The following is a 20,960-nucleotide window of genomic DNA, read 5'->3' on the forward strand; positions in this document are numbered from 1 at the left end:
ATTTTAACCAGTTGATCAGTAGTACAGATAACAACCTGGGCTTGCAACTGGCATCTGAAATATGTGTGTGTGTGTGTTGGGGGGTGCTGGGGGCAGTCTTGAGGACTGAACCCTTATCCTATGGAATCTGATGTTATCTCCCCATAGATAGTGTCAGGATTGAATTGAATTATAGGACACCCAGCTGGTGTCCTGAGAATTGCTTGTTGGTGTGGGGAACCTCCTCTCCCACACTAGAATTGGTACCAGACATTTATACCCCATTGAGAAAGAATATTTCTATCGACCTCAAAAGATCCCATATGCCACTTTGTAGATACTTACCTGCTATCATTCCCAGTCTCTGGAAACCGCTGATCTGATTTCTTTTATAGTTTTATCTTTTCTTGAATGTCAGTAGATCATACAGTATATAGCCTTCTCTGTATGGCTTCTTTCCCTTTGCATATGCTTTTGAGATTTTTCCATACTGTTGCATGTATCAGGAGTTTGTTCCTTTTTATCCATGAATAGCATTTTATTGTATGAATATACAACACTTGGTTTAGCTATTCACTGGTTTTTGGATATTTGAATTGTTTCCAGCTTTGATCAGTTACATATAAAGTAGCTATAAATAGTCATATACAACTCTAATTTTGAACATGTGTTTTTATTTCTCTTGAGTAACTACATAACGAGATTACTATGTCTAATGGAAATTGTATGTTTAACTTTACAAGAAACTGCTAAACTGCTTGCAAAGTGGCTATACCACTCTACCTTCCTACCACCAATATATGGAATTTCCACTTGTTCCACAACCTTACTAGCATTTTCTATGGCCTTTGGTTTTTAAAATTTGAGCCATTCTCATAGGTATGTAGAAATATCTAATTGCTGTTTTAACTTGCATTTCCCTAATGACCAATAATATTTAATATATTTTCAGCGTTTATTTGCCATTCATCTCTTTGGTAAAGTGTCTCTAAATAATTTTGTCCTTTTTAAAAAATTACTAGGCTTTATTTTTTAGACCAGTTTTAGTATCATCACAAAACTGAGCAGAAAGTACAGAGAATTCCCATATATTCCCTACCCCACACATGCACAGCCTCTCCCACAATCAACATCCTATACCACAATGGTATATTTATTACAATACATGAACCTACACAGCACTATCACCTAAAGTATATAGTTTACACGAGGGTTCACTCTTAGTGTTGTACATTTTATGGGTTTGACAAATATATAATGTATCAACCATTATAGTATCATACAGAATAGTTTCACTGCCCTAAAAGTCCTCTGGGTGCCCCTATTCATCCTTCCCTCCCACCTACCCCCTGGCAACCACTGTTATTTTTACTGTCTCTATAGTTTCCCCGTTTCCAGAATGTCATATAGTTGGGATCATACAGTATGTATTATATTGGCTTCTTTTCATATTGGCTTCTTTCACTTACTAATATTCATTTAAGTTTCCTCCATGTCTTTTCATGGCTTGACATCACATTTCTTTTTAGCACTGAATAATATTCCAATGGCTGGATGACCCACAATTTATTTATCCATTCACCTACTGAAGGACATCTTGGTTGCTTCTAAATTTTGACAATTATGAATAAAGCTGCTGTAAACATCTATGTGAAGGTTTTTGTGTAGACTTAAGTTTACAACTTAGGCAAGGAGCATGATTGCTGGAGCCTATGGTGACAGTATGTTTAGTTTTTTTAAGAAACCACCAAACTGTCTTCCAAAGTGGCTGTGCCATTGTGCATTCCCACCAGCAATTACTGAGACTTCCTGTTGCTCCACGTACTCACCATCATTTGCCATTATCAATGTTCCAGTTTTGGACATTCTAATAGGTGTGTTGTGGTATGTCATTGTTTTAATTTGCATTTTCCTAATGACATATGATGTGGGACATCTTTTCATGTGCTTATTTGCCATCTGTGTGTCTTCTTTGTTAAGTTGTCTGTTAAGGTCTTTGGTCCATTTTTTTTAATTGGGTAGATTTTTTTAAATTATTATTATTGAGTTGTAAGAGTTGTATTTTTTTAGATAAGTGTCCATTATAAAATGTGTCTTTTGCAAATCTTTCCTCCTAGTCTGTGACTTGTCTTCTAATTATTTTGAAGTTGTCCTTCACAGAGCATACATTTTTTAACTTTAATGAAGTTTAATTCATCTATTATTTCTTTCATGGATTGTGCCTTTGGTGTTGCATCTAAAAAGGCATCACCATACCCAAGGTGATGTAGATTTTCTCCTATGTTATCTTCTAGGAATTTTATAGTTTCATGTTTTACATTTAGGTCTATGATCCATGTTGAATTAATATGAAGCATGAACAGTCTGTATCTACATTCAATTTTTTTGCATGTAGATGTCCAGTTGTCCCAGCAACATTTCTTGAAGAGACTGCCTTTGCTTTGTTTTACTTCCTTTGCTCCTTTGTTAAAGACCAATTGGCTATATTTATGGGGGTCTATTTCTGGGCTTTTATTATGTTCCATTATATATTTTTTCTATTCTTTCATCCATACCACATGGTCTTGATTACTGTAGCTTTATAGTAAATCTTACAGTTGTGTAATGTCAGTCCTCCAAATTTGTTCTTCTCCTTCAATGCTATTTTGACTATTCTGGATCTTTTTGTCTTCACATAAACTTTAGAATTATTTTGTCAATATTTTCAAAATAACTTACTGAGATTTTGATTGGGATTGCACTGAACTTATAGATTAAGTTGGGAAAAACTGACATCTTTATGGTATTGAGTCTTCCTATCCATAAACATGGATATATCTTCATTTGTTTAGTCCTCTTTGATTTCTTCTATCATAGTTTATAGTTCTTATAGATCTTATAGATTTAAAAAAATTTATAGTTAATGTTTCATTTTTTGAAGTGCTTATTTAAGTGGTACTGTGTTTGAATTTCAAATTCTGCTTGTTTATTGCTGGTATATAAGAAAGTGATTGACTTTTGTATATTAACCTCATAACCTGCAACCATACTATATAGTTGCTGATTAGTTCCAGGCTGTTTTCTCATGATTCCTTTAGATTTTCTACATAGAAAATCATGTTATTTGAGAAAAAAGTTTTATTTATTCCTTCTCAATCTCTATAACTTTTATTTCCTTTTCTTGTCTTATTGCATTAGCTAGAACTTTTGGTATGATTTTGAAAAGAAGTGATGAGAGGAGATATCCTTGTTGTTTTGCCTTATCTTAGCAGCTTCTAGTTTTTGACCATTAAGTATGATGTCAGCTCTAGTGTTTTTGTAGATGTTCTCTATCAGGTTGAGGAAGTTCTCCTCAATTCCTAATTTGCTAAGAGTTCTTATCATTAATCGGTATTAGATTTCATCATATTTTGTACATTTAAAAAGTTGGGTTGTTAGCTTCAATTAGAAGAGGTGTTTTTATATTCAGGACACAAGTTCTTTGTCAGATTGTTGTTTGGTAACTATTTTCTCTTAGATGTGACTCGCCTTTTAATTCTAACACTGCCTTTCAAAGAGTACAGAATTTTAATTTTATTGCAGTATTTTCTGTTTGTTTCTTTCAAAGTTTGTGTTCTTTGTGTTCTAAGGAATCTTTGCATACCCCAAGCTCACAAATATTTTTTTTTTCCAAAATTTTCTTCTAGAAGTTTTGTATATTTAGTTGCATAAACTCTTTTGCATAGATTTTTTTACACAATGAAAGATAAAAGTTGGGTTCATTTTTTTGAATATGGATGTCCAAATTTTCCAGCATTATTTATTGATAAAACTATCCCATCTCCAATGAGTTATCTTAGCATCTTTTCAAATGAATTGAAAATTTATGTATAGGTTGAATTCTAGACTCTAATATGTTTCATTGATTTATGTGTCTATTCTTATTTCAGTAACACACTGTCTTGATGACTGCAGCTTTGTAGGAAGTCTTGTAATTATGCCAAGTGAGAGTTTTCAAATTTATGCTTGTTTTCCAAAGTTTTTTTGTTTCCTACATAAATTTTAGTTATCAGCTTTAATTTTGTTTAGAATAACAGTGCTTTTATAAATCAATTTGGAGAGAATTGTAATCTTAAGTATGTTGACTTCTTTGATCCATGAATACAATATATATCTCTATGTATTTACATCTTCCTTAATTTCTCTCTCATGTAGTTTTCATAGTAAAAGTCCTGCACATACTTAATTAGCTTTATACATAATTAGTTCATGTTTTTAATGCTGTTGTAAATTATATATTTGATTTTGCAATTGCTCTTTTATAGAATTACAATTGATTTTTGTATATCGACTTTATATACAACAACCTTATTAATAGCTCTAATAGCCATTCTGTAGATACTTGGTGATTATTTACTGAGATAGTCATGTTGTCTGTGAATAAATAAGTTTTATGTCTTCCTTTGCAAACTGTATGTATTTATTTCTTTTTCTTGCCTTATTGCACAGTTTAGGTCCTCTAAAACACTGTTAAATATAAGTGAGAAGAGTAGATACCCTGCTTCTTTGCAATGTTTGGGGGAAAGCATTAAGTCTTTGACCACTAAGTGTGATGTTAGATGTAGGATTTTTCATAGGTGACTTTGATAAGGGTGAGGAAGTTCTAATCTATTTATTCATGCTTGGTTAGAGTTTTTCTAAAAAATGGATGTTGATTTATTTCAACTTACATCATATAATGCAATTATCATGTATTTATTTTTTTTTTTTTGCCTATTGCTTTTGTGCATTACATTGGTTGATTTCGACTGATAAACTGCTTCAAGTTTGGAGAAATGCTACTTGGTTCTGATGTATAATATTTTTGTGTATATTGCTGGGTTTGGTTTGCTACTATTTTGTTAAGGATTTTTATGTGTACTTTTAAAAAAAATTTTATTGAAGTATAATTGATTTACAATGTTGTATTTGTTTCAGGTGTACAGCAAAGTTATTCAACATACATATATGTGTGTACTTTCATAAGGGATAGTGATTTATAGTTATTTCCCCCTTGTATTTGTTTGTTTGTTTGTTTGGATATTGAGGTACAGCTGACCTCATGAAATGAATGGGGATGTATTTTCTCCTCTTCTGTGTCCTTGGGAAGAGTTGATCTTAGTTCTTAAATCTTTGGTATAATTTATCATCAATTAGATGATGAAGCAGTAGCTTCTATTGATTATGGATAGATCTGCGTTGAATTCTAGAACTATAGTTGTCGGCTTATGTGCTTTTCTTTTTAGTTCTATCAATTTTCATTTAATGTATTTTGAAGTACTGTTGTCCAATTCATACAAATTTGGGTTTGTTGTGCCTTCTCAAATAATCCTGATTTTATCATGTAATGTTATTTATCATTGGTTTATAGTCCTTGTTCTGAAGCCTACACTTTCTGATAGTAATATAACCAATTCAGCTTTCTTTTTATTAATGTTTGCATGATATAGCTTTTTCAATTCTTCTTTTTAACCCAGCTACAGTCATATATTTAAAGGGGGTTTCTTATAGGAAGCATATAAGTTGTCTTGCTTTTTTTATCCAAACTGACAATTTCAACCTTTATATTTAATCATTTATCTGTAATTTAACCATTAACTCTATTTCTGGCTTGTTAGTTGTATATGTTTTTAAATTGTTTTATTGATCGCTTTTTGGTTTACAATATGATGTTTAAGTTATCACAATATATCTTGAAAAAATATCACACACTATGCTTTAATTTCCTGTTTCTTATCTTTTGTGCTATTTTTGTTATACATTTTGCTTCTACATTGTTTATAAATCTTATAATGCCTTGCTATTACTTTTACGTTAAAAAGTCGATTGTCTTTAAAGGGATTACAAAAGAGAAAAATGCATCTTTTATATTTATTCTCTATTTACTACTCTGGTTCTTTTTCTTTCTGTCTATAAATCCAAATTTCAATCTGTATCATCTTCATCCTAATAATCTATCTCTAAAATTTCTTACAGGGGAGGTCTTATGGAAATAAATTATCAGCTTTTTTTCTGAAATGTCTTTATTTCATCTTCATTTTTGAAGGATATTTTTGCTGGGTTTAGTGTTCTAATTGAAGGATTCATTTTTCTCTTTTAGTACATTACAGGTGTCACTCCATTGTCTTCTGGCTTGCACAGTTTTGATGGGAAGTATGCTGTAATTTTTATCTTTATTCCTCTGTATGCAAAGTTTCCTTTTTTTTTTTTTCCTGGTTGCCTTCAAGATTGGCTCTTAACTTTTGTTTTTTAGCAGTTTAATTATGATGTGTTTGCTTATGTTTTGTATGTCTTTAATATCTTGCTTGGAATTCCCTGAGATTCTTGGATCTTTGGTTTATTGTATTTCATTTATTTGGAAATTTATCCTTCATGATCTTTTCTAGTATTTTTTCATCCCCTTTCTTTTTATTTTCCTCTATAAATCAAAGCACACACATGTTAGACCATTTGATATTGTCCCACAGCTCCTGGATGTTCTGCTCTATTTTTTAAAATTCATTTTTCTTTTTATGTTTCATTTTGTACAATTTAAATCAACCTACTATTAAGTTTACAAATTTCTTCCTCAGATGTGTCAAGAGCATCACAGAAATTCTTCATCCTGATAGCATGTGTTTTTTGGGAGTGGGATTTTATTTTACTCATATTAATAGTTTCCATCTTTCTGTTGAAATTTCTCATCTGTTCACATATGTTCTTTACCTTTACCACTACATCCTTTAACACATTAAAGTATAGTTATTATAAAGGCCCTGACTGATAGTTTAAACATCTTGGTAATATCTCAATCTGCTTCTTTGAGTGCGTTATCTCTGGAAAATGACTTTTTTTCTTGCTATTTTGTTTGTCATATAATTTTAGAATGTATACTGCACATTGTCAAGTGAAGAACAGTAGAGTCTGAGATCAAGAGTATTTATAGCTGGAAATGAACACAACTCTTTTTCTGTTACAATGATAGTAAATGATTCAGTTGGGTTTGGGTTTTGTTGTTGACATTGTTACCGTCAAGTTACTTCAGTGATGGGCTGCCTAAATCATGTGCCTGGGGTGAGCCCCGTGGTGCTAGAGGGTTTTTTTCAGTTTTTCTGCTTCCACCTCAGCTTTCAGAATGTGTTGCATGACTATGCTAAATAGTGGGTCTCTCTTCACATTCTTTCCTCTCTACCAGTGGTAGTCTTCTATTGCTTATTACTCAGTTCTAGGCTCATGGTAGGGGCAAGGAGTAGGTTTTTGGTTCTTCTGGTGAAAGCTCAATTGGAGACAGCATCTGTGTCCCTGAGGGTCAGGAAGGGGGTCTTGGTATTATTCTTGTTTCTCTCATCTCAATGATAGTCATATTCACACTTGTATTCATAGAGGTTATTAAACAGGAGAGATAATTTTGCTCCTCCTTGCTCCCAGCAATAGCATATCTCTGCTTTATATAGGCACAGGATTGTGACCCATAAAGACTTTCTTATCAGAACCTTAGTGGCAGACAATTTTGATTCTATCTCTTTCCCAGAAGCAGTGATCTTTTCTTGGTTTCTGATGTCAGAAAGCAGAGCTACTAACCCTTCTCCAGAAACTGATGAGTTTTGCTTCTACACAAGCACTGGATCTTTGCCTGGTCCCCATTACAATACAGTTTGTTGTCCCTTCCTCAGCAGCTTGAAGCATTTTTCTTCCTAATGAGGAGAGCCCAGGCAAGTGGACCATATTTTGAGACTGTTCCGTCTCCACTATGCCTGTAGAAGTTATGGGGTATTTCTGGTATCCTGCCCTGCTCTCATTCTTTCCCATGAGCCCCTATGCAGATCCATAGAAAAGAACTTATGAGTGAGTGCACACCACCTTGTGTCTGATGCTCCCAGTTATTCTAAAGTTTTATGCTACCCCAAATTTACCCTTTAGGATTTTATGAAAATTTTTGTTGATTTCTTCTTACCTGCTACACCAAATTTTTCCTCTGTGCTCTGCCAAAGTGAAGCAGGTTTGTGTCCTGTCTCACGTTAGAGGTGCTTGCCACTCTTTGGAACTTAGTTTACTTTGTTGTCTCACCACCTCAGCTCTCTGATGGGTTCAAGGAAGGTTACATTTTTATAGATCATCCAATACTTTCTTATTGTTAGGATCAGAGCAATGTTTTCCTTTGGCTTTGTACATCCTAAGCAGAAATGGAAATCTATAAAACATTTGAAAAAGAAAACATGTTTATTGTCGAGTGGTATATTTTCCTTCATCATTAAAGTTCTAATTATAGCACAAGAAGTTCCTATTATAGCACAAAACAGAATCACTCCCCAGATATGATAAACCAGCCTACCAATCTGCAATCTAGCTAATATAACCATCCACAAACAGAGGAGGAAAAAAACAAACAAAATTATTTTTGGAAAATAGAAATGGATTGCAACAGTATAACAAAGAATGTTCATTCTGTGCATAAAAAGCGGGAAATTGGCAGTTATATAAGTTTGAAAGAGTCTCGGTTAAATAAAGGTTAATAATTTGTTACCTAGAAACCTCTTCATGTTTTTAATATCGATATGTTAATGTACACTCTAGATCTCTAAGAAGAAAAATCTATTTAGCATTTTGCAATCTTACACGGCCACTAAATCTCTCTCTTTTTTTTTTTTCCAGAACAAAGTATTCCATAGAGCACAATGTAGGAAATGCTGGTTCAGATATTTCTAACTGAATAGGCATTACAAATTTTTGTAAGATTGTTTCATTTTCACAACTTTGATGCTGTGTCTGATTCTTTATGGTTTAACTCCATCTTGATGAAATTTTTAAAAATGTGATAAAGCAGCATAGTGTAAAAACAAGAATGAAACAAAATGTTGACAATATGACTAATTTTATATTAGCAAACTTTAGACAAATTCTGTAATATCTAATATAAAATTTAGTTTTATCCCCCCTGCATTCTCTTTAGTCATATAAAACATAAGTCAAGTTAAATTTGGGCAGAGATTCATGTTTGGGCTTCTGTTGCTGAGATAATTATTTATTGTCATCTTCCAAAGAATCCTTTCAAAACATCTTTCCTCTTTTCCACACCAAGAGATAACCCCTATCTGTGTTGTAAACAATGGGACTGATAAATAGATGAAATGATCTTATGAACAGACTACTTTGCTACCTCAGTAATCTGTTTATTCTGCAATGAGTCAAGATGCTCTTGTCTTATGCTGCCTGAATTATATTCCACAATGTTTAAAATTTTTCATTTTATCCTTTCATTCACTTATTAGTTAATTCATTTATTCATAATTAATTATTTAGATTTGCCGTCAATTTGCAGGGCCAACAAGGAATAAAGAATATATTGTATTTGAGTCTGTACTGATTATGTACTCTACCCACTAAGAAGTGAAATTAAATGTTTATAGAGTTTTATCACTACTTCGAAAACTACCGTAAAGCCAGTATGTGTGTGTGTAAATGACTGAATATTGACCAAACTTTTGTTTCTCTATTTAAATTTTTGCCCATGATATCTGCTATAAAATACAATCTATTTTAAGCTAAAATATATAGTTTATTATCTGCAGCATATTTCACAAACACACTTTGTATCTGAGCTACTTCTTTGCCTAGAGAAATATGTTTCAAAAGAAATAGTTAATTTCAGAATTAAAATGGTTAATCATGGGAAGATAATAAAATCTGATTTTTAAGGGTCAAATAATAATTGATTTATTATAGTTGACATCATGCATTTCTTTTTGCTTTTGACTTATTTGTTAGACATTTGTTTCAAATGGTATGCCACACCAGAAGGATCAATCATATAATTTATAGACAATTTCTATATTCCATGGCCAAGTGAAATTGCTTAACTCAAGATGTATAAAATATTATTTTTCTGTAGAAAAAGGAAATAGCAAAATAAGCCTCATTTTTAAAACTTTAATATTTATACCAAAAATTTGAATGATGTAATATTTCACAGTGTTCTAATTACCCCTTAACATAGGATTGAGTGGCATATTATTAAAGCTTGTTCTATTGACATTTAATTCCTAAGCAACTGATAAAATCAAAGAAGATGTGAATAAAGTAGATATAAGAGCATGATAATAGATACTTATTATTCCTGAAAGCTTTAGAAGAAATAAAACTTCAGAAAATCAAGTTACCTGAAAAAGGATCACTTAAAATATCAAGTTTACTTAAATATAGTAATTTGATTAATATGGGTTAATTATACTATGGTAAACTGTGAAGTATTGAGACATTTTAAAAAGTAAGCTGATTAAATCTACATCAAGCATGGCTGCCATCTGGTGGGGACAGGATATAATGTAGTGAGGGGCCAATCTCAGTAAAGTGCCCCTGTTGGGTTGCAAGTCGTCATTTGACCTCCATCTACCAATTGCTTGGTGTTTAATATTAATATTCCACTTAAAATTCCACATCAACATCCAGACCGAAGAGATAAGAGGTCTAAACTAAAAGAGGTCCACCAATATATATAACTGAATTCTTGCTACTAAAAGTTCAATATCATGGCTAATGTATGGACAGTGGAAAAGCTATGAAATTCAAAGTTTTGACTTGAATTAACTTTAATAATAGATGAGTCTGGTAAAGTGCTTATATTAAAAAAAAATCAATCAATCTAGTTGCAGAATTTGGTTGGAATTTATATCACATTGAGTTAGAAGAAAATATGACATTGCTCTGACAGGGCAGCTTTACAGATTTAGGGAAAGCTTTGAAAGGGAGGAAGGAATTAAGAGCTTAATGTTGAGGGAAGAAAGGAAGAAAGGAAGGAAGGAAGAAAGGGAGGGAGGAAGGAAGGGGTTATTGCCTATCACCAAGGATAAGATTTGCACTAGTGTTATGGGTATAACAGTTTGACAGAGTAGAAAGTGATGAGTCAGTGCCAGGTTGACCTAAAAAAAAAAAAAAAAGACATAGTATACCCAATGTGAATATGTTATATAGGAATATGAGTTATAATGATTAACTTGAAGCATATTTAAAAGTAAAAAAAATGTGTTTTCTAAGCTCAAGTCTTTCAACAAATTATCAGTACAACTTCTAGGACTCAATTTCCCATCCTTTTCTAGAAAACCAGGCATTGAATAACAGAGGCCGTAATTCCCATTGAGCTCTGAACTTTTTTGATCTACGAAGTATAAAAGTTGCCTTTTCAGCCTCTCAAACAAACAAATAAATTCCTTTTTCACTTGTGCAAATGAACATGTCAATTATAATTTTATGGTTATAATTTTTTACTGCCTACATATATAGGTAGTCAGTTATTGCTCTTTTATAGTTTTGCTTTCATATTCATGCTAAAGTTATAAATACTTAGAATCTTTTGTGTGCCTATCTGTATTTATAATACTAATGATACAATTATAGCGCATTAGAAATAATGATCAAAATGCATTATATTCCATTTTTTTCTCTGCTATTCTTTTCAAGTTAACTTTTCTCCTAATTTTTAATTAGGCTATCTCATAAATTTACAGATTTTTATACTAAAACACAATAAATCTCTTGAGTCATTGAATATTATTGAAGAGTTCTTTAAACTTGACTAATGTGCATTGACTTACTGCTGTTACAACATCCTGTGAGCAGTTAATTTTTAAAGTTTAGACATTGGTATTAGTATTTTTTAAAAGTGAAAATGAAAAATTTATACATTCCAAGAATTTTCATTACATTGCTTTCTTCACACACAGTATATTGTAACAATTAAAGGAGACTGTAATTTAATTGCATGTCCCTTCAACAATGCAAATTAATATTCTTCCCAAATTTTTTTTCCATAAAAAAAAATCATTATACTTTGCATCTTAAAGCTACTAAGATTATCTACCATTTCTTCAAATTATTGATATTCGCATCACAACTAATGGTTGAAGTGACAATCTTCACATAGGAAGAATAAATTCATAAATCATAGTTCACTTAAATTTTTATTCCAAAAATTAATCATTGGTTAAAAAACTTTAGTGAATGAAAGCTGTTTTTTCCCCAAAATATGTTATAATGTCACAGAGTTTTGAATTTCAGTGCAGCAAGCTATTTCTATATGATAATGCATGAATTACAGCTAAGTAGCCTTCATTAGACTAACAGATGTACTTCATTAAAAGCCTATATAAAAGTATAGCCAATGAATTTGTTATTTTTTTTCTCCTGGAATGTAACGTCTAACTTACACATTAAAATTCTAACTATTATATCACAATATACAATTTTCTAAAATAGAAAATATAGCTTACACAAAAATTTAAAATGTTTTTAAACTTATATTCCATACAAAAACCATTAATTATAACTCATTGGACATAGATATTATTTGGATAGAGGATTTTGGAATAATGAAAATGTTTTGTTCATAATACACTAGAACAGATTTCCAAGAGAGAAGATAGTATGAATTGTCTAAATTTAGCTATCCCCAGCAATGACATTTATTAAGCAAGGACTGGACTAGCTAATGTTCTGAAGTTCCTTCCCATTCTCTGATTCTAAGATATTAGTGTTCTTTCCATGTTAATGGTTACTTCACAAGTTTTTTCTTGATTGAGCATATAGTGACTCATCAATTTTTAAAATACCCTTGTGAATAATAAAATAGAAGCAAGCTATGGGGGAGATAAATCTGTTTTTTTCAAAGACTTCATTATCTGTAACAACAAAATATGATCCATGAAATCGCCACAGAACCCTTGAAGAAGTAAAATGATACCAACAACATCAATAAAATCAATATTGAATCAACGTGTACTAATGGAAAAAAAATAAAGGAATGATGAAAATTGAGAGGAATTAATCAGTGATGGCTTTTTGGAAGCACGGATTTATGCCAAATTCAGACGGAAGTGATGAATTAATTTCAAGTCAACCAAGGGGCTCTATGTAAAATGATGCAGTGAATAAAATATGAATAAGCTATGGTCCTCACCCTCAAGGCATCAGTGGTCTAGTTCAGAAGTCGTCCTGTCTGACTCTAAATCAAAGGTAGAGTGCGCTATGAGAACACAGAAGGAAGATGGATTTATTCTATATGATTCCATATTAAAGGATTGGATATGACATCATGGGAAAAATGTGAACTCAGCCTTGAAGTGCCTGAGGAGAGTGGTTGGGAGGATGAATAGATGCCTTCCAACAGGATTATTAGCCTAAGTAACAATATGGCAGCACAGCATTTTCTAGAATGTTCAGGGAAAAAATACACAAGGTGAATGAAAGAAGCCATTTCACAGAAGTGATATACAATTATGTTTGGAGAAATAATAGCCTAATTCACCAGACTAGAGAGAAGGGCTCAAGTGAGAGTGTAAGAAGAAAAGAGGTGTGCCATATTTGGAGATGAGGGAGGGCTCTGAAAGGTTGAGGAGTTTGACATCCATACATGCCACGTGGCAACATTCCCCAAAGATTCCAATTATAATTGAAATAATATTGGGCCCATGTATACCTGGCCTCCACTACTCACTTGGTTGTGTTAACAAATCTCCATTCTGAAATGAGGCCAGACTGGATGTAAGTTAACCATGAGAAGAAAGGAAGTCACAATCCTAAGGATTTTCTTTTAAGGAGTATGCTTGCAGAAAATCCTTTCATTCTGGTATTGGGAGGCTGTCATTCAGCACTTTCTCAGCTCTTTCCATGGAGAAGCAACCAACTTCCTCATTCTGCATTTATATACACAGGTCTGTGGACAAGCTAGTCAATGTAATGTTTCTATCAAATGTTTCACTGAAGCATGCATTTCTGTTTCATTTAATTATTACATGTTTAAAATTTCAAGATCTTCTTTATCCTTGCTCTCTCCTGATTACCTAAAAAATACACTGGAGACAGGAAAAAAAAAATCACTGTATAAAAGGTAATTAGCACGTCCTCTCCTTTTTATAACTTTATAATTGAAATCTCATTAAAAGCTTTTTAGGTCTCTTTTTCCCTTAGTGACCAGGTGTCCCTAATTTGTTCTTAAGCAATGTGACTAATTCCAGGCAAAGACTAGAAAAAGTCTGATACCTGTTGGAGAATAGCAATAGCAAGGTTTAATAATTGGGGTGGCTTTTTTAGGTTGCCTTTAACCTCGTTAAAAAAAAAAAAAAAAAAAAAAAAGGCGTCAACGTCTTTTCTCTTAGAGTCCTGCCTTTTTCTCAGTCCCGGTTGAAGATTCCAAGGGAAATGAGAGCACTGTTTTGTTTCTCCCTTGTATTGCAGATAGGGGGAGGAGGTGGTTATTAGAGAGAAGCTCTTCCTCTCTCGGTTTCCCCCTGTCTCCGCCTGACAGCACCGCTCTCTCGCGGGCTCGCTCGTTCTCCTAGGTGATCCATTTCTAGGCAACGTGGGTCTAGTGCTGAAGCTGCCAGGCTCGCTCCTTGCTCGCTTCCTGCATCCCGCCAGGCGAATCGCTCCAAAAGCATCCTGCGGCCCGCGGCGGCTTCCCTCCTCCGGCCCAGCCCCGCAGCTCGCGCCCGGCGCAACTCCCCCGCCACCGCGCCCGAGCGAACCGGCTCCCCGGGCCCGCCTTGACGAACTCCGCTCCCGCCTCGCGCAGAAGGGGAATTTTCTCTGCATTACTATCTGCATTACCTTGAAGTTCACTTTTACCACCCCTTTTGGAGAGGGCTTTCTCTCCTCCCTGCTGGAATCTGGCTGTTCCGCTCGGAATCTCCTTATCTTTCCTTTCCACTTAGATTTTATTTTGGCAGCGAAGACAAGTGATTCTCTGCGGGCCGTTGGGGCGGGGGGGGAGGGGGGCTTTTTCGCTGGGGGGAGGGGGAGGGGAACATCCGGCGTGAGCGGGGAGGAGGGGGGGTGGTATGTTGGAAGTTGCGGCGGAGCTGGGACCGGAGACCCACGGCCCCGGCGCACGGATGGGGCTGGTCTGAGCTCCAGCCGCTCCCCCTGCCCGAGAGCAGCGAGGCTGGATACATTTTTAAAAAGCCAAACTGCAAACAACTCTGGCGATGCCAAAATTCCCCTCCAAGTGACACGGCTTTCCTAAGGAGGTTTCCTCAGGCTGGGCTCTTTCTCTCATTCGCTCTGCCTTCCTCAGCGACGATTATAAAAGCTTTGGTCTGGTAACAGGAATTGAGGGGGTCAAAAAGAAAAAAGAAAAAAAGAAAAAAAGAAAAAGCTGTGCTAAACTATCGTGACCTCAAACTCTTTGGACTTTTTTTTTTTTTTTTTAAATATTGAAAGAAAATCCATCCTCAAAGACAACAATCAGCACAGGCGGAGATGGAAGTTTTCCCCTTGCTCTTGGTTTTGTGCTTCTGGTGGTCTCGAACCTGGGACTCGGCGAGTGCGGATTCGATCATTCACATCGGTAAGAAAGGGCTGGCGCTGCCCGTGGGTACTTTTTACCGTTTCGGCTCGCAGATGTTTCCCCTTTGCTTCCCCCTCTCCTCCCTCTGTGTGGCTCGTTGCCGCTGGCTTGGGTTCCTTGCCCCTTCCCGCTACCTTCCCTCACACTTGGGCAGCTTTCTGAAAGGATGCGGATGCCCGAACCTTGCCTGGTGCTGTTGTTTCGCGGTGAATCGGGGAGTGTGGGCTAGTATGCCTGGGGCTCTCGAATCTACCTCAGCGGGCGTGCGTGCCGGGGAGCGCGGGGGGCTTCTGCTGTGTGAGGAAAAGAAGTTTCATCGACTCTACCTTCCATGTTCTTTCCCGGATGTACATTAAAAAAAAAAAAAAAAGTACCTTTTGGGTGAACTGAGGTGTCACCTGTGAGGCGAAAAGGGCTGGGGTGCGAGGTGGGGGTGGGGGAGAGCGCCCTTCGGATCGAACAGGTGGTTTTGCAACGTGAGCGGGCCGCGCTCGCCGCAGCGCGTGCGACGGTTGCGGGCTGCTGGCTGAGCCCTCAGCCTCCGTCTCCGATTCCTGTCCTCTGGGCTGCGCGGTGCTCGCGACTGGGAGCCGCGCACCTCGCTGCCTCGCTCGCGCTCCCCGGGTCTGGCGCGGCGGCGAGACTGGCCCCGGGCGCTCGAGAAACGCGGAAGCACATGCGCGCGCGCCGCCCTCGTGGGCTGCCTGGCGAACAGCCGCGTCGCCTCGCCTCGCCTCGCCTCGCCGTCAACTCTGAGGTGCGGCGCCAGGCCGAGAGCAAAGGCGCTCGGGCTGCGGGCGGCCTGAGTCCGGGAAGGACGCCGAGCCGCCTTGGAGATGCTCGTGGCCCTACCTATTGGCACCCAGACGGGCCGGGTCTGGCCGCGGCGGGCGCGGGCGCGGGCTGCACGTCATTATCATGCACAGCGCTCGCGGCTTCAGGCTCCAACTCTTCTCACTTGCTAATCCGTGAGAGCTGAACCGAGACCGGCTCTTGCAGCCTTTTCTGCGTTAATGCGACGATTTCCTTTTCGGAAATTCGCGTCCGCGGGCCAGCGGGGTTCAGTTACTGCGCTGAGGAGAGGCCCCTCTGGGGGAATTTTTCCGGGCGCAGGACTTTTATGTGTCCACACGGCTTGATGCCCTGCAAATTGAGGCGACAGATGGGTCGCAGCATCTCCCCTTTCCGCCCCCTGCCCCCCCCCCCCCGCGCAACACACACACACACACACACACACTCACACTCACACGTCCTGCAAGGGGAACCTGCTGCAGGTGGAGGTTGTGCCTTTGTGCCTGCCTGAGCTAAAGGCTTGTGTCTGGTGTGCGAGTCCACAGCGGCCAGCCCCTCAGCTCCAGGGGGCTCCCTCCCTTGGTCTCAGAGGCTGTCTTTGTAAACACGTCTGCCATTCTCTATCATTTCTATCAATAGAACCGTATATATCTCTGTGCAAGGGGTGATGAGGTCAGGATTCAGAAAACCTTGCACTTAACGCGTTTAGTGAATTAAGCACTAGATAGCTTGTCTGCTAGGTCACGTTTTGCCTGGGGTAACAGTGTCTGTGGGTTCAGAACTTTTCAGGGAGAAATTGTCTCGTGGAGGGTCTCGGTAATGTTCTGATAGAGTTCAGAAATGACGTGTGCTCCTCTTAAAGAAATGACGTACATTTATGTCCAGTTGTAAACGACCGGAGCAGGAATGCAGATATATAGTACCGTGGTACCTTTATATTCATGTTATGGTGAGGGGTTTCTGGCTTACGCTTATCATCGCTCAGGAGGGAGGCTTGTGGATAAATGCTTATTTTATTGCTTATTCTGTGGTCTAAACGATAAATACATTATTTGCAAACACCTACAGCTCTTGCTGTCCTCTACTAGATGAATACTATTTTGCAATGCAGTCTGGGCATTTGTTTCAAAATAGAACACAACTGTTGTATTTTTTTCTTTGGCATTCTGTTGTCTGTCAGTGTGACACAGCTTACTTATTTATAACCAGATCCCCCCAAAAAAGTTACTGTGTACAAATTACAGATTTCTTTAGAAAGCTGATTGTATGCATTAAATGTATATACTACTGAAAGAAATAGTTACTTCTCAGACAATTAATTTGACTTGACTGCAATTAGTACATTAGACAACAGCATTAACTTCTTTTATAGACTACCTAATATTGCCATGAAGCTAGCAAATTGATGGTTGTTTCAAATGCTTCGTATCTTTTATAATATACTGAAAAATGTAACCTCCTAAATTAAATTTAAAAAAAATGACCAAGTCTAATTTATGTGCACTTCAGAGGTTAAAAGCCCCTTTCCCTTCCATCCCCACCCTGGCCAAAGTATAATAAATTCAAAACCAAATGCCCGTATTAAAATTTTAAAGTACCAGTTAATATTCATTGGATCAGTTTACTTACTTGGTTGAATAGGAAAAGAGAATTAATTATCTTTAGGAGGTGATAGTCTTCATTTAAGTATCTAATGTGACAAGTATGCTTATGGCGAATGTATTATTTCAGGACTAAAGGGATGAAAGTGATGACACTGGAGGGAAAGTGAATATTTCAACTCTATAGATATAAGGAGATAAGCGGAAATGAAAGATTTTCACAGCCTCACGTGATGTGTTCAGGTAGACAGTAGCTGCCATATGTATTCAGGCGAGCTGGAAAGATGAAAAGACACTGCTCTAATAGGTTCTTTAAATATCGAATCTTTTTGGTATTGAACCAAATTATATGTTTGAAAACTTTGTCCATTCTTTTCTTTCTCTTTGTTTTTATTTCATGCAGGTAGTTTTAATAAAGTCAATTACATATTTTAAACTCTAATATGTTTTTTTTTTTTTGAGCACATTAGTTCACCACAATGATGGTTAAACTCTAATGACTGAAATGGAAATGTATTAATTTCAGTCAAAAATGCACTACTTTGAATTTCTGTTAAATCATATTTTAAAGATACTTGATAATTACATATTCTTGTTTAATACACATGCACATGCAATACACACGCTAGTTAGAAATGAATCACCTCAATTGTGATCTTCTTTGCCCCCCCCTCACCAAGTAAAGGTCTTTTGACATATAAAAACTGTGCAATTTTGAATTATGCTTCTACTTTGAGCCTGTGCATTGATTAATTTCATCAGACCCCCATTACTTGATTGCTTAGAAGTTTCCTAATGATCTGCATGCTGTAGGAAGAACCAGAAAGTCGTGAGTGGAATGGTAATGATATTGTGTTTCATGAGGCTATTCAAAAGTCACTCTGATTTATGTAGCTCGAAAGCTCCAAAGTCTTTGAGATTAGCCACGCTGACTGCTATTTTCTTCATACATCAGTCGTCCCACACTCTTTACTCCCTCAACACAACGGGAGTTTAGAGCACTGCTTTAATTAAGCAGGGATTAGGTGGCATTTCCAGTCAACTGCACAGTTTGTGTTTTGCTTCATATCTAATACGGAGGATCTCATGTTTTAACAGTTTCCTGTGTGCTCATTTCTATATCTGGTACCGGTACCTGTACCAGCTCATTGAAATGAGCTATCCTCAGTTATACATCTCTGCAAGGGAACACTCAAGTGTACTTATTCATATATTATAAAAATCACTAGCATGTTTTTATTGTTACCAGTCATAGTAAAATACCTTATGCCAACAGGAAATAGAAATGAAGCCCTTATTCATGTTTTTCTCATAAGCAAATGATACTTTGTTCTCTGAGATCATAAACTATGACATGTTTGAGAAGCCTAAGACAATTCACAGAATATTTTCATTATGAGAAAGTTTAAAGTACAAAATTGGTGGGTGAATAAGATGTGTCACCACATTGTAAACAATAATAGATGGCAAATTTAAAGCATTAGTTTTCATTACTGGCGCACTGAGGACTATTTTATCAAATACAGAATGTAGAAGGATTTCTAGAAGTTGTACTGTGTCTTCTGTCAAATTGTTTCTTTTTCAACTCTTTACATGATTTGCATTGGTTAATGATAGCCTTCAGGAATCATCAAGGACCCTGCACTGTGTGGGATATCTCAATGATTTAAGTTATCCTTTTATTATTTACAGTAGTTGTTTGCTCCCTAAGTTATGGATAACATATAGTGTAAACTTCTAGAAAGTATTAAGAAGTAGCTTCTGAATTTAAAATGAGGGTATACTTTATGAGGTATGTTTTTCTGTATCAATAATACAGTTATTTGAAGTGCAATTCAGATGTGCATTAAGTTAGACAATGTTATTAATCAACAATATCAACTATGACATGACTAATAAGCCATTAAACTGAGGAACTTTGCTTTCTACTCCAAGTGAAATGTACATCCAGTAAATACCACCTATAAATTCTAATTCAAATATGAATAAAAATCAAGGTCATTAACTTTCCACTTACCCAGCAATAGAAACCAGTTGAGGTTGTTATGAGTAATGGGAGATGTGTTATATTTAATTCTAATCTCCAAGGCTAAGTTTATCATGCTGTAATTTTATCTCAAAGAGATATTATAATTTTAAAACCACACTTTTAATCCAAAAGGTTAGTATCCCTTCACCTGCATATATTATTTTAGTATTAAAAAGTAAAGTATTTGGCACTGCTATTGGATTTTCATGATATTTCAGATAATAACATATTGGTGAGTAGCAATACTTAGTTTGACTAAAAATATAATGTTTATTAGAAAATACATTTGTGGCCTATAAAGAGAGCTTTGCCATTAGGTGTCACTGCATTCTGAGCTGTTCCTTTGTAGTCCTACTTGAAAATCCGCTGAACTACTTTTTTTAATTCTCAGAAAAAAAAAAAATGCCATTTAATGAGGATTGTGATGCTCTAAGATTCAGGTGGTTTTTATTTTCAAACCAGAAAAAGAAATATTATCCCTGTGGGAGATTGGGATTGACATATATACACTAATATTTATAAAATAGATAATAAGAACCTGCTGTATAAAAAAAAATTCAAAAAATAACAACAACAAGAGAAATATTATCCCTGACTCTTGTAAGAATTTAATTCTAGGGCATATCAACACTCTGTGTTCTCTAGATAGATTGCTAGATCTAGTGATGTAAATTTTTCACAAATTTAAAGTACAACAGAAATATACTCTTAAGCTAATACTATCTGTGGAAAAATCTAAGACGCCAAATAGTATTCAGATATGCTTAATAATGCTGGTGTAAACAGACATTAGTAACTGCTTACCTATGGAATATTTAGGGTCCCAAACTGATTGATGTTTGTAACATGAAACACACATACACAGAGCTATGAAAAAAATACATGGGCACAAATATAAATATATTTAAAAAATGTCAACCACTGACTTTTGTGAAGGATCATATATGTTTTCAGATAATTTTAGCCTGGAAAATATTGTTTCATGTATTAATTAATTTCCTCCACACACATACTACTACCACCACCACCACTACCACCAGTGCCATCGGATTTGTGTAGTAATATAAAACCAGTGTCTTTTATCAAGTAGTAATTTTCCTGTTTATTTAATTTGTTTAAGAGGCAAGATCTTCCTTCTAGCATATCCTATTATAAGACGAATGGAGGATGAAACTTAGGTCACCTTTAATCTGATACATCAGTTTTTACATTGGCAAAGCCACAAAATTAGAGAATGGAATACTAG

The 20,960-nt window shown here is 35.9% G+C and overlaps 1 protein-coding gene across 4 annotated transcripts in view; it reads left to right on the plus strand.

Moving 5' to 3' along the window:
• Positions 1 to 14,778: 14,778 nt before the first annotated feature.
• Positions 14,779 to 20,960, plus strand: part of GRID2 (glutamate ionotropic receptor delta type subunit 2) — a 1,417,069-nt gene continuing 1,410,887 nt past the window's right edge. For all 4 annotated transcript variants that reach the window (XM_082391643.1, XM_082391645.1, XM_082391644.1 and 1 more), the window contains exon 1: positions 14,779 to 15,292. In XM_082391643.1, coding sequence (XP_082247769.1) covers positions 15,205 to 15,292 — 88 coding nt within the window. In that variant the 5' untranslated portion in view covers positions 14,779 to 15,204. The remainder of the gene's footprint in view (positions 15,293 to 20,960) is intronic.

This window comes from Balaenoptera borealis, assembly GCF_965194805.1.
Source record: "Balaenoptera borealis genome assembly, chromosome: 4".
Classification (NCBI taxonomy): Eukaryota; Metazoa; Chordata; class Mammalia; order Artiodactyla; family Balaenopteridae; genus Balaenoptera; species Balaenoptera borealis.